The 16,625-nt window shown below is 45.2% G+C and overlaps 1 protein-coding gene across 7 annotated transcripts in view; it reads left to right on the forward strand.

The window, feature by feature from the left end:
• The first annotated feature begins 559 nt into the window (after window positions 1–559).
• The window catches only part of rbm27 (RNA binding motif protein 27), a 211,438-nt gene continuing 195,372 nt past the window's right edge, over window positions 560–16,625 (forward strand). For all 7 annotated transcript variants that reach the window (XM_085995831.1, XM_085995832.1, XM_085995834.1 and 4 more), the window contains exon 1: window positions 560–1,068. In XM_085995831.1, coding sequence (XP_085851957.1) covers window positions 1,010–1,068 — 59 coding nt within the window. In that variant the 5' untranslated portion in view covers window positions 560–1,009. The remainder of the gene's footprint in view (window positions 1,069–16,625) is intronic.

Consider the following 16,625-nt stretch of genomic DNA (forward strand, 5'->3'; position numbering starts at 1 on the left):
TACCCGCTGAGGCAGTGGCTGATATTATGAATTAAAATGGGCCGCCTGTTTTTTAAAAATTCTGTATTTATCTAGCCATTGCTTTGCTCATTGGTCGCTATGCTGCTGCAGGGCACAGATACCACTCGGCCTTTCCTCAGTGCTGGGATTCTGGTTGCTAGGACACAGCGCGCGGGGACAGGAAGGGTGTCATAAATTATCTCGCGAGACCTCAATGAGGGGGGCGGGGCTTGCGTCAAAGTTACGTATGGATCAGCATCACGTGGTGACGTGACCTCTGGCCTTGTGTGAGAATTTAGTAATATTTGATTATATTTATCTGGCCCATCGCCGTAATAATACATTTTACATGCGCTACCAATCATTTTTATTGTAATTACGAGACCTGCGCTCGTCGGACCGTTGGTTGGTCGCAAGGAAGCCCGTCAGCGCGGAACATCCCGCCTTATTCTGTCCAGTTGTCCAATGAAAAAGGAGAACCGCCAGTCACCAGCATTTTGATTGGACGGTCGTGCTGCCTGTCAAACAGTTCGTGCCTGCACGACGTTTTGAGGTTTGATTGAGCAGTGAGGCCTAGTCTTTTTTTTCCCTTTCCCCCTCCCGCTTAGGTTTCAGTAAAGGTTTGCCGTTTTTGTAGTGTGTATTTAAAAAATATATATCTTTTGCATTCCGAAAACCCGCGTTTCAACTTTTTTCTGAAAACAAAGAAAAGCGATATTTGGCCCGATCGGTTGCTCAGCTTTCCCCCAGGCCGTTGAGGACAACCTCAAGCTAACCTGATTCACGTGTCCCGCCCCCTTTCTCTCCTTCCCATTGGTTGCTTCGTCCGAGCGCCGGTTGGCGATTGGTCGGCGGCCCCGTCAATCGAGCTGCCGCCTGGGTCGCTGTTTTGGGAGCGCGGCGCGGTGCGGCCTGCTCTGCTCTGGTTTGTTGTCATGTTGCTGGTGGACTTTCACTGAGGCTGACATTCTGATGGTGAGACAGCGACTGGGCCAGAGACCTTAGGAAGATGATCATAGAGAATCTGGACGCTTTCAGATCTTGGTTGTCGAGGGCGCTGGACCCGATGTGAGTATTACTCCAAAACAACCCCCCCGCCCCCTGCTCATTCAAATATACTGGGGTGAGGAGGGGGAGTAGAGACTTTTCACTTTTCAGGCCCCGCGGCTGCCACATGAGCCAGGCTTGCAAGGCCACACGCTTACACTGTGTTCTGTCACCTCGATTAAAACTAGGCAAAATAATGTAATCTGTTAAATTCTCTTGGTAGACTGTTTTTGAGATGTGTTAACTCTTTGGAAACAAGTATTCTTTATTACTTTTACGAATCCAAACTCTCTGAACTTGTATTTAGGGCTATCGTCCACTTTAAATTATAATAGAAGTCCCGACACTTGCCCTAAATTTTGGGGTCTGTTTGGAACAAGCGGAAAGAGAAATTTTACTGAATAGAAATATTTTATTTGAAGTTCCTAATTGATATTGAGATGTATTGACTATATAGTTTAGGTTTTCTTTCTAAAACTCCTATCATACTTTTGGAGTATTTCTTCCAAGTGCAGTATTCTCGCTGCAATTATAAGTTAGATGGGAGAGAAAACTAAAAGGTGCATTTTGGGCACTCACTTTTAAAACCTTTATCAAAAGAAGAGTAATATGTTCTAGAAATGATAGGCTTGCAACAGGTTGACTAGTGAAATGTTGCATTATTAATCATTGTCTGCACTGCCAACCTTCAATGACCATTATTAATGTTCTGGTCAGGCAGTGGTGGAATGTGAGCCCCTCCAACAACAACAGTGTGCATTTATATAACCAGTGTCACTCGAACAGATTATCTGGTCATTTATCACATTGCTGTTTGTGGGAATTGGCTGTGCCTAAATTAGCTGCTTTTTTCCCTTGCATTACAACAGTGACTACATTTCAAGAGTACTTAATTAGCTGTTTAGTGCTTTGGGACGTCCTGAAGTTGTGAAAATGCAATACAAATGAAAGTTCTTCCACTCTGTTTACATAATGCGTTTAATGTAAAACTAAAAATCCTAAGGCGTTTGAATGAATTTTATGGTGTTAGAGTGTGGGAAGTGTTCAGAGCATCCACCACACTTCAAAATGTCAAAAGTATAACCTGGAAAGCAGCCATTTCATAACTTTGTTTCTACCTTGGAGATGGAAAATTTACAAGTACCTTCTAATCTGCAAACTTCCCTCACCAAACAACTGTTAAATTCTGATTGCTGTAAGTAAACAGAGCCTGAGATCAATTAGACTTTGGGAAAGAGGGCATCTTAATCACAGATCCACCATAGTAAGAACTGATGCCATACTCCTTATATCATTATAAAACAGCATATCATCAAACTTACTGAGAGTCATGCCACAGGAGATCCACTAGTGTATATTAAAATAAAAGGCTTTTAAATTCCACGAGGGACTTTTAAATATCTGCAATGTACAGGCTGTGTCACACTGCAATTCCAGAATGCCGTCTGCGGTACTGGTGCAACAAAGAGTAATTTTTTGCTTTCTTTGCCATTGTCTGATGATGCCTTGAAACTCAGTTTAGGATAGTGGGTGATGGATGAAATTTAATTCTGATTGGGGGGGAAAGCAAAATAAAAGACCGATGAGATTCAAAATTTGGAACTGGGAGATTTGAAAGTGGGATCAGGAAAAACATACGCCAGATTGGAATCTTGCTAAATTTTCACCATCTAAATGAGGCTGCTCCTTCTCCATTCATGATAACTTGTGGCCCTTTCATATTTTTCTGCATCGAACTTTCCAGAACATTTTGTTGGAAGAATGTTATTTACTGGAATGCGTAGTAGTTGCTGCTGAGGCCATTAAAAAATTTTTTAGCATTATTTCTCCTATTGCATTGTGCTAGAGAAATAATTTCCATACCCTTGTGCTTGCAAAGATAAGTAACCACATCCTGAGTTTAAAAAAATAATCTTTTACATAAAATCCTGTGTCAACATGGGATTTATGGCCTATGGATCTGTGGGTGATTTGTATATTGATGCGTTCTGTTCTTCAACCAGTGCTTAATCAGTATATTAAAACCACTCTTATCCCAAATATATTATGAGATCAGCACCTAATATTAAAGAATGTTTGTTGTCAAGTTAATTACATTACTAGGGGTTCTGTTGAGTGAGCATGTTTTGTGTATTTGACAATTATAAAAAACCTTAATTTGTATACTCACTTATATAGTGTTTCAATATTTTGTGAGTTTTGTTTCCTCAGCATTTATAATTCTCTGCTTTCTCACTGTACAGATGTATTTCTTTTCTTATTTCTTTTGATGAGCGTTAAGACTCATGCTCAAGTAGGTTTTTGTGTGCTCTGGCAGCTTGCTGGTGTGTTGCCGTTTTACATGTGTGTACATAAGCTGTTACGAATGTAGTCAGACTATTTAACTAGGGAAGAAGAGAGAAGAGAAAGTCACAAACAAGGCCAAATCTGCCGCCCTTCACGGTCCATATGTAGAGGCCACTCGATCGCAATCTGGGGTGGGGACCATGCTGGCTGTTTCTGCATCTCCCCTCACCCCGTCCCCACCCCCAGCCCAGGTACACTGAGGTTAGTTGTTCTGACGAGCTACTGCCCCATCTGGGATTGTGTGGTACATCGTGAGCCTCGGATGTGTAGTGCGTTCTTCGCTAAGCCATGAGGAGGTCCTCTTCTCAGCATCTTATTATGGTACAGGATAAGCAACCCAGAGGTGAGTTAAAATCCCACCATGGCAAGTTGTTAATAAATCAGATAATTTGTGGGCTAGCACTAGAAAAAATGTAACAAATGCTAGGAAAATGACACCAAATTGCGAATTACTTTAAAATGGAGCAAAGGAAATATTGATTTCATATGCAGGCTACCTTCCTTTGGTCATTTTAAAATATTAAATGTGCTGTACAGATGTAAGTATTCTTTAAAAAAAAACTGAACTAGGAATGACAACTTTTGACATCAACAATTCTATGACTTGTCGCTGTCACATTTTGATTATAATATAAGAAATAAAAGCAGGAGTAGGCCATACGGCCCCTCGAGCCTGCTCCGCCATTCAATAAGATCATGGCTGATCATCGACCTCAACTCCACTTTCCCGCCCGATCCACATATCCCTCGATTCCCCTAGAGTCCAGAAATCTATCTATCTCAGCCTTGAATATACTCAAAGACTCAGCATCCACAGCCCTCTGGGGCAGAGAATTCCAAAGATTCACAACCCTCTGAGTGAAGAAATTCCTCCTCATCTCAGTCTTAAATGGCCGACCTCTTATCCTGAGACTATGCCCCCTAGTTCTAAACACTCCAGCCAGGGGAAACAATCTCTCAGCATCTACCCTGTCAAACCCCCTCAGAATCTTGTATGTTTCAATGAGATCACCTCTCATTCTTCTAAACTCCAGAGAGTACAGGCCCATTCTACACAATCTCTCATCATAGGACAGCCCTCTCATCCTAGGAATCAATCTAGTGAACCTTCGTTGCACCGCCTCCAAGGCAAGTATATCCTTCCTTGGATAAGGAGTCCAAAACTGTGCCCAGTACTCCAAGTGTGGTCTCACCAAGGCCCTGTACAATTGGAGCAAGATTTCCTTACTCTTATACTCCAACCCCCTTGCAATAAAGGCCAACATGCCATTTGCCTTCCTTATTTCTTGCTGTACCTGCATGCTAGCTTTCTGTGTTTCTTGTACGAGGACACCCAAATCTCTCTGAACACCAACATTTGAAAGTTTCTCACCATTTAAAAAATATTCTGTTTTTCTATTCTTCCTACCAAAGTGAATAACCTCACATTTCCCTACATTATACTCCGTCTGCCACCTTACTGCCCACTCACTTAGTCTATCTATATCCCTTTGCAGCCTCTTTGTGTTCTCCTCACAGCTTACTGTCCAACCTAGCTTTGTATCGTCAGCAAACTTGGATACGTTGCACTCGGTCCCTTCATCTAGGTCATTAATATAGATTGTAAATAGCTGAGGCCCCAACACTGATCCTTGCGGCACCCCGCTAGTTACAACCTGCCAACCTGAAAAAGATCCGTTTATCCCTATTCTCTGTTTTCTGTCTGTTAACCAATCCTCTATCCATGCTACTATATTAACCCCCAACTCCATGAGCCCTGATCTTGCGTAATAACTTTTTATGTGGCACCTTATCAAATGCCTTTTGGAAATCCAAATATACTACATCCACTGGTTCCCCTTTAATCTACCCTGCTAGTTACATCCTCAAAAAACTCGAATAAATTTGTCAAACACGATTCCCTTTTTATAAAACCATGTTGACTCTGCCTAATCATGTTATGATTTTCTAAGTGCCCTGATACCACTTCCTTAACAATGGATTCCAGCATTTTCCCGACGACTGATGTCAGGCGAACTGGCCTGTAGTTCCCTGTTTTTTCTCTCCCTCCTTTCTTGAATAGTGGCATTACATTTGCGACCTTCCAATCCAGTGGGACCATTCTAGAATCTAGGGAATTTTGGAAGATCAAAACCAATGCATCCACTATCTCTTCAGCCGCCTCTTTTAGAACCCTATGATGTAGGACATCAGGTCCAGGGGATTTGTTGGCTTTTAGTCCCATTAGTTTCTCCAGTACTTTTTCTCCACTTGTATTAATTACGTTAAGTTCCTCATCCTCATTAGACCCTTGGTTCCCCACCATTTCCAGTATGCTTTGTGTGTCTTCTACTGTGAAGACAGATACAAAATATTTGTTTAATGTTTCTGCCATTTCCTTATTCCCCGTAATAATTTCTCCTGTCTCAGCCTCTAAGGGACCAACGTTTACTTTTGCTACTCTCTTCCTTTTTACATGTAGAAGCTCTTACAATCTGCTGTTATATTTCTTGCTAGTTTTCTCTCATCTTCTATTTTTTCCCTTTTTCTCAATTTTTTGGTCATCCTTTGCTGGTTTCTGAAGCTCTCCCAATCCCCAGGCTTACTACAGTACTATTCTTCACAACATTATAAGCTTCTTTCAATCTAATACTATCCTTAACTTCTTTAGTTAGCCACGGTTGGATCACTTTTCCCGTGGAGTTTTTGTTTCTCAATAGAATGTATTTTTGTTGAGAATTATGAAATATTTATTTAAATGCTAGCCACTGCTTATCTACAGCCATACCTTCCAATCTACCTTAGCCAACTCGCCCCTCATACCTCTGTAATTGCCTTTATTTAAGTTTAAGACTCTAGTTTCGGACTTAGGCAAGTCACTCTTAAAATTAATGTGAAATTCTATCATATTATGATTACTCTGCCTCAGAGGATCCTTTACTATGAGATTGCTAATTAACCCTGTTTCATTACACAGTGCAAGATCTAAAATAGCCTGTTCCCCAGTTGGTTACATGACATATTGGCCCTGAATTTCCGATCGGAGGCTTCATGCGTGCGAATGCTTCCGATTGGAAAAAATCTACTCACTTACCTGCTGGCTCCGTAGGTCTCAAGACTTGCGGTCCTCGGCCTCTGCTATACGAAATGCGCAGAGGCCCAGGTATCCCAGGGGCGCATCCGGTTCGCAAGCGTCCCTGGGATCACGTGGACTATGGGGAACCAATCAAAGAAGGCAATCCCCCTTCACACTTTTGACAGGTCGCTACGCACAGATCTGTCAAAAGTATGAATGGGGTTTACTTAAATTTATTTAATGTTTAACTTTTTTTTAAAAAATCACGTATTTAAAATTAGTTAAAATAACATTAAGTTAAACATTTTAAACAAAAATGTAACTTTTTTTGAAAAATAATTCCAAGTTTTTTACGGGGCTAAAAATAAACGTACCTTTTTAAAAGTATTTTTAAATTATAAATGAGTGAAAATTTTTATTTTTTTAATTTTTTAAAACTCTTATGCTGGTAAAAGCAGGTCATACGCATGCTTTTACCAGGAGTAAGATTTTTGAAGGTTTTCAGAGGGCGGAGGTTGTGCAGAAAGCGGAACTCTGCCTGCGGAGGCTCTTTTCCAGGGCAGGCAGATGATCTGTCAAGAGGATTCTTGACAGATCGCAAGTGCATGTGCTTCGGATGCCTGAAACTGGCACTTGCGAGGCCCCTACTGGTGCATACACACCCATGGGGGTTGAAAAATCCGGCCCATTGTTCTAGGAAACTGTCCCAAATGCATTCATCTTCCAGACTACCTTTGCCAATTTGATTTGTCCAGTCTATATGAAGATTAAAGTCCCCCAAGATTATTGCATTACCTTTGTTGCAGACTCCTACTATTTCTCGATTAATATTCTGTCCAACGGTGCAGCTACTGTTAGGGGGCCTCTATACTACTTCTACCAGTGTTTTCTGCCCCTTGTTATTCCTTCTCTCCACCCATACTGATTCTACTTCCTGATCTTCCGAGCCAAGATCCTTTCTCGCTACTGTCCTTATGTCATCCTTTATTATCAGGGCTACTCCCCCTCCATTTCCATTTTGCCTGTCTTTTCGAAAGGTCAAGTACCCTGGAACATTTGGTTCCGAACCTTGGCCACCTTGGTTTCCTTGATGGCACAGTGTATACATGTACACCTGTTGTACGGAGGTATACAGACCAGATGAAGTTTGCTGACTAGGGCAGTGATGATGGTGCCACAGTTGACCTCAGTTTATGTGTAGCTGGGGAAAAATCCTGATTGCTATTCAGTCATCTCTGCTGGAAAGTGCATGTGTAGATAAATTAGGTGAGGACAGGATTGGGCATTGGCCACCTATCTTGGTGAACAGCCAGCTGACATTCTGTTTTGGCTTGTACTCAGGATGGAGAATTTGGTGAGGGACCAGGCAGTTGCCGTTGCCTGCGGCACAGCGCTTTAGCACGAGAGAAGGGGAAGAAAATTGATAATTTTGAAATAATAAATTGTAATTCGGAGCATTTATATTTCGGATGATGAAACGTTAAACAGGCCCTGTCTGCTCTCTCAGATGGACGTAAAAGATCCCATGGCACTATTTCGAAGAAGAGCAGGGGAGTTATCCCCGGTGTCCTGGTCAATATCTATCCCGCAATTGATGCGCTATCAATTACTCAAAAGACTGAGGTTAAGCGAGTAACTAACAGGCTTTTATTAACAAGAGAATGAAGGTGTGCCTCGAGTGGTCGACCAGTCCAGAATACAGAGGGACTGTGGAGCAGTCACTTTTATACCTGGACTCGTGGGAGGAGTCAGCCGAGGCATGTACAGACATGTACACAGTGGAATACAAATACCCACACAGGCAGGTATAACAGTGGTTTACCACATTCACCCCTTGTTTAAAAATGAGTCCGGCGGGGTGAAGTGTATTAAAAGTTTGTGTATTGGAGTCTCTCCGGAGGTCTTGTCTGCCGCTGTGATCGACTTGGCGACGGCAGGGGTAGTGAAGCTTCCGGCGTCGAGTCCCGCGTAGGCTGGGGCACTGGTGTGTAGTCCTCGTGGGTGTCGAGCGGGTCGCGGGGCCCAGGCGTGCCGTCTGCTGGGGTTGGATATTGGATCGTGGGGGTGGGGGTGGTAGTGGGTTACTGGGGCCCCCGAGGGTGCGAGGTCTTGTATGGAGACTGTGCCCTCCCGCCCGTCCGGGTACGCAATGTAAGCATACTGGGGGTTGGCGTGGAGGAGGTCGACCCTCTCGACCAGGGGGTCCGTTTTATGGGTCCTCACGTGTCTTCTCAGTAGGACCGGCCCTGGGGACGTCAGCCATGGCGGTAGCGATGTCCCCGATGTGGACTTCCTTGGGAAGACAAACATTTTCTCATGAGGGGTGGCGTTAGTGGCAGTGCAGAGCAGTGACCGAATAGAGTGGGGCGCATCGGGGAGCACATCCTGCCAGCGGGAGGTCGGAAGGCCCCTAGACTTTAAGGCTAGCAGGGCGGCCTTCCAAACTGTCGCATTCTCTCTTTCCACCTGTCCGTTCCCCCGGGGGTTGTAACTGGTGGTCCTGCTTGTGGCAATACCCCTAGCGAGCAGGTACTGGCAGAGTTCGTCGCTCATAAACGATGAGCCCCGGTCGCTATGGATATAGCTGGGGAAACCGAATAGGGTGAAGAGGTCGTTCAGACATTTAATGACCGTGGCACTGGTCATGTCCGGGCAGGGGATGGCGAACGGGAAACGGGAGTACTCATCAATAATGTTGAGGAAGTACACATTGCGGTCGGAGGAGGGGAGAGGCCCTTTAAAATCAACGCTCAGGCGCTCGAAGGGGCGAGTGGCTTTTATTAGGTGAGCCCTGTCTGGTCTATAAAAGTGCGGTTTGCACTCAGCACAGACTTGGCAGTTCCTGGTCATGGTCCTGACCTCCTCAATGGAGTAAGGCAGGTTGCGGGCCTTGATGAAGTGGAAGAACCTGGTGACCCCCGGGTGGCAGAGGTCATTGTGGAGGGCCCGCAGTCTATCGATCTGCGTGCTGGCGCAGGTGCCACGCGATAGAGCATCCGGGGGTTCATTGAGCTTCCCGGGCCGGTACAAGATCTTGTAATTGTAGGTGGAAAGTTCGATTCTCCACCTCAAGATCGTGTCGTTTTTGATTTTGCCCCTCTGCTTGTTGTTAAACATAAAAGCAACTGAACACTGGTCAGTGAGCAGGGTAAATCGTTTTCCGGCCAGGTAGTGCCTCCAATGACGCACAGCCTCCACAATAGCCTGGGCCTCCTTCTCAACAGCGGAGTGTCTGGTCTCTGGGCCCTGGAGGGTTCGTGAAAAGAAGGCCACGGGTCTCCCCACCTGATTAAGGGTAGCGGCCAGGGCAAAGTCGGTCGCTTTCCACCTGGAAGGGGATGGATTTGTCCACTGCGTGCATGGTGGCTTTGGCAATGTCTTCCTTGATACGGTGGAAGGCTAAGCGGGCCTCTGCCGTCAAGGGAAAAGAGGTGGACTTGATCAGCGGACGGGCCTTGTCCGCATAGTAGGGGACCCACTGGGCGTAATAGGAGAAAAACCCTAGGCACCTCTTCAGGGCCTTGGGGCAGTGGGAGTTCCATAAGGGGACGCATCCGGTCGGGGTCGGGACCGATGACTCCGTGTTCCACAACACAGCCAAGGATGGCGAGGCGGGTTATGCGGAATATGCACTTCTCCTTGTTATACGTCAGGTTCAGGAGTTGGGCGGTGCAGAGGAATTTTTCGAGGTTTGCGTCATGGTCCTGCAAGTCATGGCCGCAGATGGTCACATTGTCCAGATATGGGAAAGTGGCCTGCAATGCATTTTGATCGACCATCCGGTCCATCTCCCTTTGGAAGACGGAGACCCCGTTGGTGATGCCAAAGGGAACCCTAAGGAAGTGATAGAGGCGGCCGTTTGCCTCAAAGGCAGTATACTGGCGGTCCTCAGGGCGGATAGGGAGCTGGTGGTACACTGATTTCAGGTCAATGGTCGAGAAGACGCAGTACTGCGCGATCTGGTTGACCATATCAGCTATGCGGGGGAGTGGGTAAGCGTCCAGCAGGGTGTAGCGATTTATTGTCTGGCTGTAGTCGATGACCAAGCGCTGCTTCTCGCCGGTCTTAACGACCACAACCTGGGCTCGCCAGGGGCTGGTGCTGCCCTCAATAATCCCCTCCTTCAGGATCCGCTCCACTTCGGTTTTAATGAAAACCCTGTCCCCGGCACTGTATCGCCTGCTCTTTGTGGCGATGGGCTTACAGTCGGGGGTGAGGTTAGCAAACAGTGGGGGGGGGGGTGACTCTGAGTGTTGAGAGGTTGCACCTGGTGCGCGGCGGGCAATTTGGAAGCTGCTGGCTGCGGACTGTGAGTGGGGGGAGGGGTCCACCGTACGCCATCGTAACACTTTTAAGGTGGCACTGAAAATCTAACCCCAGTAGAACGGCAGCGCAGAGGTGGGGCCGGACCAGCAGTTTAAAATTATCGTACACAGTCCCGTCTACTAAGAGTGTCACCACGCAGTAGCCACCAATGTCCGCCGACTGGGACTCGGAGGCCATAGAAATCCGCTGGTGCGCAGGCAGGACTGGGAGAGAGCAACGCCGCATCGTGTCGGGGTGGATGAAGCTCTCCATGCTCCCAGAGTCAAAAAGGCAGGTTGTTTCGTGACCATTTACCTTGATGTCCATTGTGGACCGGGCCAGTTGGTGCGGTCTCGCTTGGTACAGCGTAACAGAGGCCAGCGTAGGGGTCGGTGTGTCGCTGCGGGTATCAGATGAGGCGGTGTTGGGGGCCTGCTGCGTCCCGGCTGGCGTCCAAGATGGCGGCGTCCATGATCCCCATGTGGCTGGAGGCGTCAAAAATGGCTGCTGTTCCGGTGGTTCGCACATGGCTGGGGAGGCCCAAGATGGCGGCCGCACGGCCCACACGCGGCGCTGCTGGGGTTTGGGGTGGCTTTGGCCCTGCAGACGCTGGTGTAGTGTCCCTTCTTCCCGCAGCCCGAGCAGATCGCATTTTTCGCCGGGCAGCGTGCTCTGGGGTGTTTGGCCTGGCCACAGAAGTAGCATTTCTGACCTTGGGACACTGCTGCGGTAGTTGGGCCGTTGCTGGGATGTGGCTGGGGTGGCACAGCGCTATGAGACGGTCCTACCGTGTCCCAGGCTGTCGTTCCCCGCGGCGTCCACGGTGCAGAGGAGTAGGTATCCATGCCCCGGTAGGCTGCGTCCAATGATAGTGCGAGTTCAGAGGCCTTGTTGAGGTCGCGGTCACTCTGCTCCAACAGTCGCTGTCGGGTGTAATTGGACCTGTGGCCCGCTACAAAAGCGTCCCGGATAAGTTCCTCTGTGTACACGGCGGCCTTTACATCCTTACAACCACAGGCCCGGCCAAGCACAGACAGTGCCTGAAGGTATTCCTCGGTCGATTCCCCAGGTTGTTGTTTACGACTCCCCAGGAGGTGCCTGGCGTACACCTCGTTCACTGGGCACGTGTACTGGTCCTTGAGGAGCTTGAGAGCAGCCGTGTACGAGGTCGCATCCTGGATGACCGAGTACGCTCGGTGGTTCACTTTGGAGGTCAGGACATCCAGTTTGTCCTCATCCGATTTGACCGTTGCAGCGGAGGCGATCAGGAATCTTTCAAAGCACCTAAGCCAGTGAGCAAACTTGGTGGATGCGTCCGCCTCCCGATGGTCTAAGTCCAGGCATGCTGGTGTGAGGATCTTCTCCATTATAAAAAAATCTTGTTAATAAAATTGATGCGCTATCAATTACTCAAAAGACTGAGGTTAAGCGAGTAACTAACAGGCTTTTATTAACAAGAGAATGAAGGTGTGCCTCGAGTGGTCGACCAGTCCAGAATACAGAGGGACTGTGGAGCAGTCACCTTTATACCTGGACTTGTGGGAGGAGTCAGCCGAGGCATGTACAGACATGTACACAGTGGAATACAAACACCCACACAGGCAGGTATAACAGTGGTTTACCACAGCAATAATCAACATCACTAAAACAGACTATCTGGTCATTACCACATTGCTGTTTGTGGGAGCTTGCTGTGTGCAAATTGGCTGCCTCATTTCCTACATTAGAACAGTGACTACACTTCAAAAAGTACTTCATTGGCTGCAAAGTGCTTTGGCACGTCCCGTGGTCAAGAAAGGCGCTATGTAAATGCAAGTCTTTCTTTTTGTGCAGGCTAGAATATTGAATTTTTTTTGTCCCTGCTCCCCTTGCTGGAAGGGCTTTGTTTTCTTTTCGAATTAGATTGAAAATACTTGAATTACTACGTTGTTTCATTAGGACATGGAGCTAATCACAATTACTAACTTGATCTCATCATTTGACTCATAGAGTAGTTGATTTCCATTTTGAAAATGCTTAAGGTAACATTGCAAGCCAAACTTTGGTGTGTCCTGGACCATATAATTCAGTTACAATGTTCTGAACAGTTATGTGTGCGCCAATAAGCGATCACCGTTCTGAATTTGTTTTTATGAAGAGTGGACGTTTCACTTTATTGTCAATATTTTCATTATATTGTACTGCAAAATTTGCAAGAAATTATTGGCTTTGCGGTAATGTAGCAGTTACGCTACTGGACTAGTAATCCAGAGGCTTTGACTAATAATCCAGAGAACGTGAGTTCAAATCCCATTACGGCAGTTTGAGAATTTGAATTTGTTTAAAAAAAAACATATCTGGAAATAAAAAGATGGTATCTGTAAAAGTGACCATGGAGATGCTGGATTGTTGATGTACTTTAGGGAAGGAAACTACAAGTACTGTATTAAATTTATAGCTTAACTAGTTGAATATTTAATATAACTATAAATAATCGTTGAATAAAGACTTTTAACTAATTAAATAAATAAAATAAGGCTAGTCTAAGATATGGCCAGGCAGGTTGTGTGTCTGGACTGCAGTATGTGAGAGTTTGTGGACGACGAGACTGTCCCGAGCAAACACGTCTGCAGGAGATATCTCCATCTTGAATCTCACCGGCTGAGTCATTGAGCTGGAGTACGAGTTGGCGACACTCCGACACATAAGGGAGGTGGAGGAATTTCTGGACAGTTTTATCCAGAATACAGTCACACCCCAGAGGAAAGCACTGGTTCAGGAAAGGGAGGGCGTGACTGTTAGGAGGATGGATAGTGGGGATTTAGGAGAGGTTAAGAAGGAGGTCGCGCAGACACTGGTCCTATCCAACAGGTACAATGTATTTGCGACCTGTGAGGACAAGGAGAAAGACTGCAGGGAGGACAGCCACAATGCAGACCAAGGCACCATGGCTCAGAAGGCTGTCCGAGGGGTGGGGGTTAGAGCAGAATAGAAATGTGGTAATAATAGGGGACTCTATAATTAGGGGGATAGATAGCATCCTCTGCAGCCAAGAACAAGAATCCCAAAGGGTGTGTTGCCAGGGTAAGGAATATCTCATGGCGGCTGGAGAGGAACTTGGAAAGGGAGGGGGTAAAGCTAGTTGTCATGGTCCATGTTGGAACAAATGATATAGGTAGGAACAGGGAGGAGGTCCTGCTGAAAGAGTATCAGGAGTTAGGCTCTAAGTTAAAAAGCAGGACCTCGAGGGTAATAATCTCTGGATTATTGCCCGAGCCACGTGCAAATTGGCATAGAAGCAGACAGATCAGGAGAATTAACACGTGGCTAAAGGGCTGGTGTGGGAAAGAGCAGTTCCTTTTCATGGGACACTGGCACCAGTTTTGGGACGGGAAGGAGCTGAACCGGGATGAGACCAGTGTCCTAGCGGAACGGGTAAATAGGGAGGTGGCAAAGGCTTTAAAATAGTTAGAAGGAGAGAGGGATCTACAAGAAAAGTAAGCAGCCTAAATATAAACAAAACAGGAAAAGTGAGCATAGGAAAGAATAACGACAAGGGAGCAAATAGAGCTATAGAACAGGAGTTTAAAAAGATGGTTAAACATAAAGTGAGAGGAAATCCTATTAAAAATGAGTTAAACTGTCTGTTCAGCAATGCACACAGTGTCCGTAATAAAACAGGGGAGCTGGAGGCAATCATGTGTTGGGATGAACCAGACATAGTAGGGATTACTGAGACATGGCTACAGAAAAATCAGGACTGGGAATTGAACATTGCGGGGTATAACATATTTAGAAAAGATAGAGAGGGGAAAAAGAGGATGATTTGCTATTGGATCTAGTTATGGGGAATGAGCCAGAGCAGATAAAAGAAGTAAAAGTAGGGGAACATATAGGCAATAGTGACCATAATATAACACGCTTTAAGATGACAATAGAGAAGGACATAAGTATGACAAAAACCAGGTTAATAGATTGGAGAAAAGCTGATTTTGAGGGGCTGAGAATAGAATTTGGGTAGATAAAATGGGCAACAATATTGGGAAACAACGATGTAGAACAACAATGGGAAACATTTAAAATGGTGTTCAACAGAGTGCAGGAACAATATATTCTGCTAAAAGGAAAGAACAATAAGCACTAATGAGACTCCATGGATGAATAAAGACATAAGGGAACAATTGAGGGTAAGGAACGAGGCATACAGTAAGTACATAGATAGCAGAGGAGTGCATGATAAGAGAGGATACAAAGGGAGTAGGAGTGAAGTCAAAAAAACAATTAGGAAGACAAAGAGGAACTATGAAATTAAATTATCAAGGAACATAAAACAAAATAGTAAAATATTTTACAGGCACATCAATAAAAAAGGAAGGTTGGGATGGGAATAGGGCCATTAAGGGATGGATAGGACAATACCACAGGTAGCGATAGAGAGATGGCAGAAATATTAAATAATTTCGCTTTGGTATTTACCAGGGAGATAGAACAGGTGGACATGACATTGGACGATGAAATTAGTAATGAGATAAGTGCATTTCAATTTTAAAAAGGGGATATATTAAATAAACTAATCAAGCTCAAAGAGGATCAAACCCCTGGTCTGGATGGATTGCATCCCCGCATTTTAAAAGAATCTAGGGAAGAGATAGCAGAGGTATTACTACACATTTAATAATCGTTAGAAAAAGGTGTAGTGCCAGAGGACTGGTGGCTAGCTAACGTAATACATATATTTTAAGAAGGGGGATAGAACATGTTCGGGGAATTATAGACCAGTCAGCTTAACATCGGTGGTAGGAAAAATAATGGAATTCTACTAAAGGAGAAAATAGAAGAACATCTAGAAATGAAAAGTATAATAATGAATAGTCAGCATGGATTTCAAAAGGGAAAATCTTGCTTGACCGACCTTACTGAATTTTTTGAAGAGGTAACAGAGAGAGTAGGCACTGGTAATGCCGTAAGTGTAATTTATCTAGATTTTCAAAAGGCCTTCGATAATGTACCCCATAATAGACTAATGAATAAGGTCAGAGAATGCGGAGTCAGGCGACACGTAGCAGAATGGATTGTTAGCTGGCTTCAAGACAGAAAGCAAAGAGTGGGAGTAAAGGGTAGCTATTCACAGTGGCAGAGGGTGGGTAGTGGTGTTCCACAAGGATCAGTGCTGGGACCTCTGCTATTCACAATTTACATTAACGATTTAGGCTTTGGAATCAAAAACACAATTTCTAAATTTGCGGATGATACCAAACTTGCAGAATGGGCAAATAATTTGCAAATGAAGTTCAACACAGATAAATGTGAGGTATTACATTTTGGTAGGAAGAATAGGGAGTTCACTTATCACTTGGAGGGTGCGAGTCTAGGTGGGGTAGAGGAACAAAGGGATCTCGGAGTACAAATATGCAAATCACTAAAAGTTGCGACACAGGTTAGCAAGGCCATTTAATAAAAAAAAGCAAACCAAGCACCAGGATTTATTTCTAGAGGGATAGAATTGAAAAGTAAGGAAGTTATGCTAAACCTGTATCGAACCTTGGTTAGACCACACTTAGAGTACTGCGTGCAGTTCTGGTCGCCTTATTATAAAAGGGATATAGAGGCACTGGAGAGGGTGCACAGAAGATTTACAGGGATGATACCAGAAATGCGAGGGTATACATTTCAGAAAAGGATGAACAGTATCAGGAAAGGATGAATAGGCTGGGTCTCTTTTCTCTTTGAAAAAAGGCTGAGGGGTGACCTAATCGAGGTCTTTAAAATTATGAAAGGTTTTGATGGAGTGGATAGAGAATGTTTCCACTTGTGGGGAAGAGCATAACTATAGAGGCCACCAATATAAGATAGTCACCAAGAAATCCAATAGGGAATTCAGAAGAAACGTCTT

The sequence above is a fragment of the Somniosus microcephalus genome, chromosome 8 (genome assembly GCF_052327205.1).
Source record: "Somniosus microcephalus isolate GS21.2 chromosome 8, FLI_Smic_1.0, whole genome shotgun sequence".
Taxonomy (NCBI): Eukaryota; Metazoa; Chordata; class Chondrichthyes; order Squaliformes; family Somniosidae; genus Somniosus; species Somniosus microcephalus.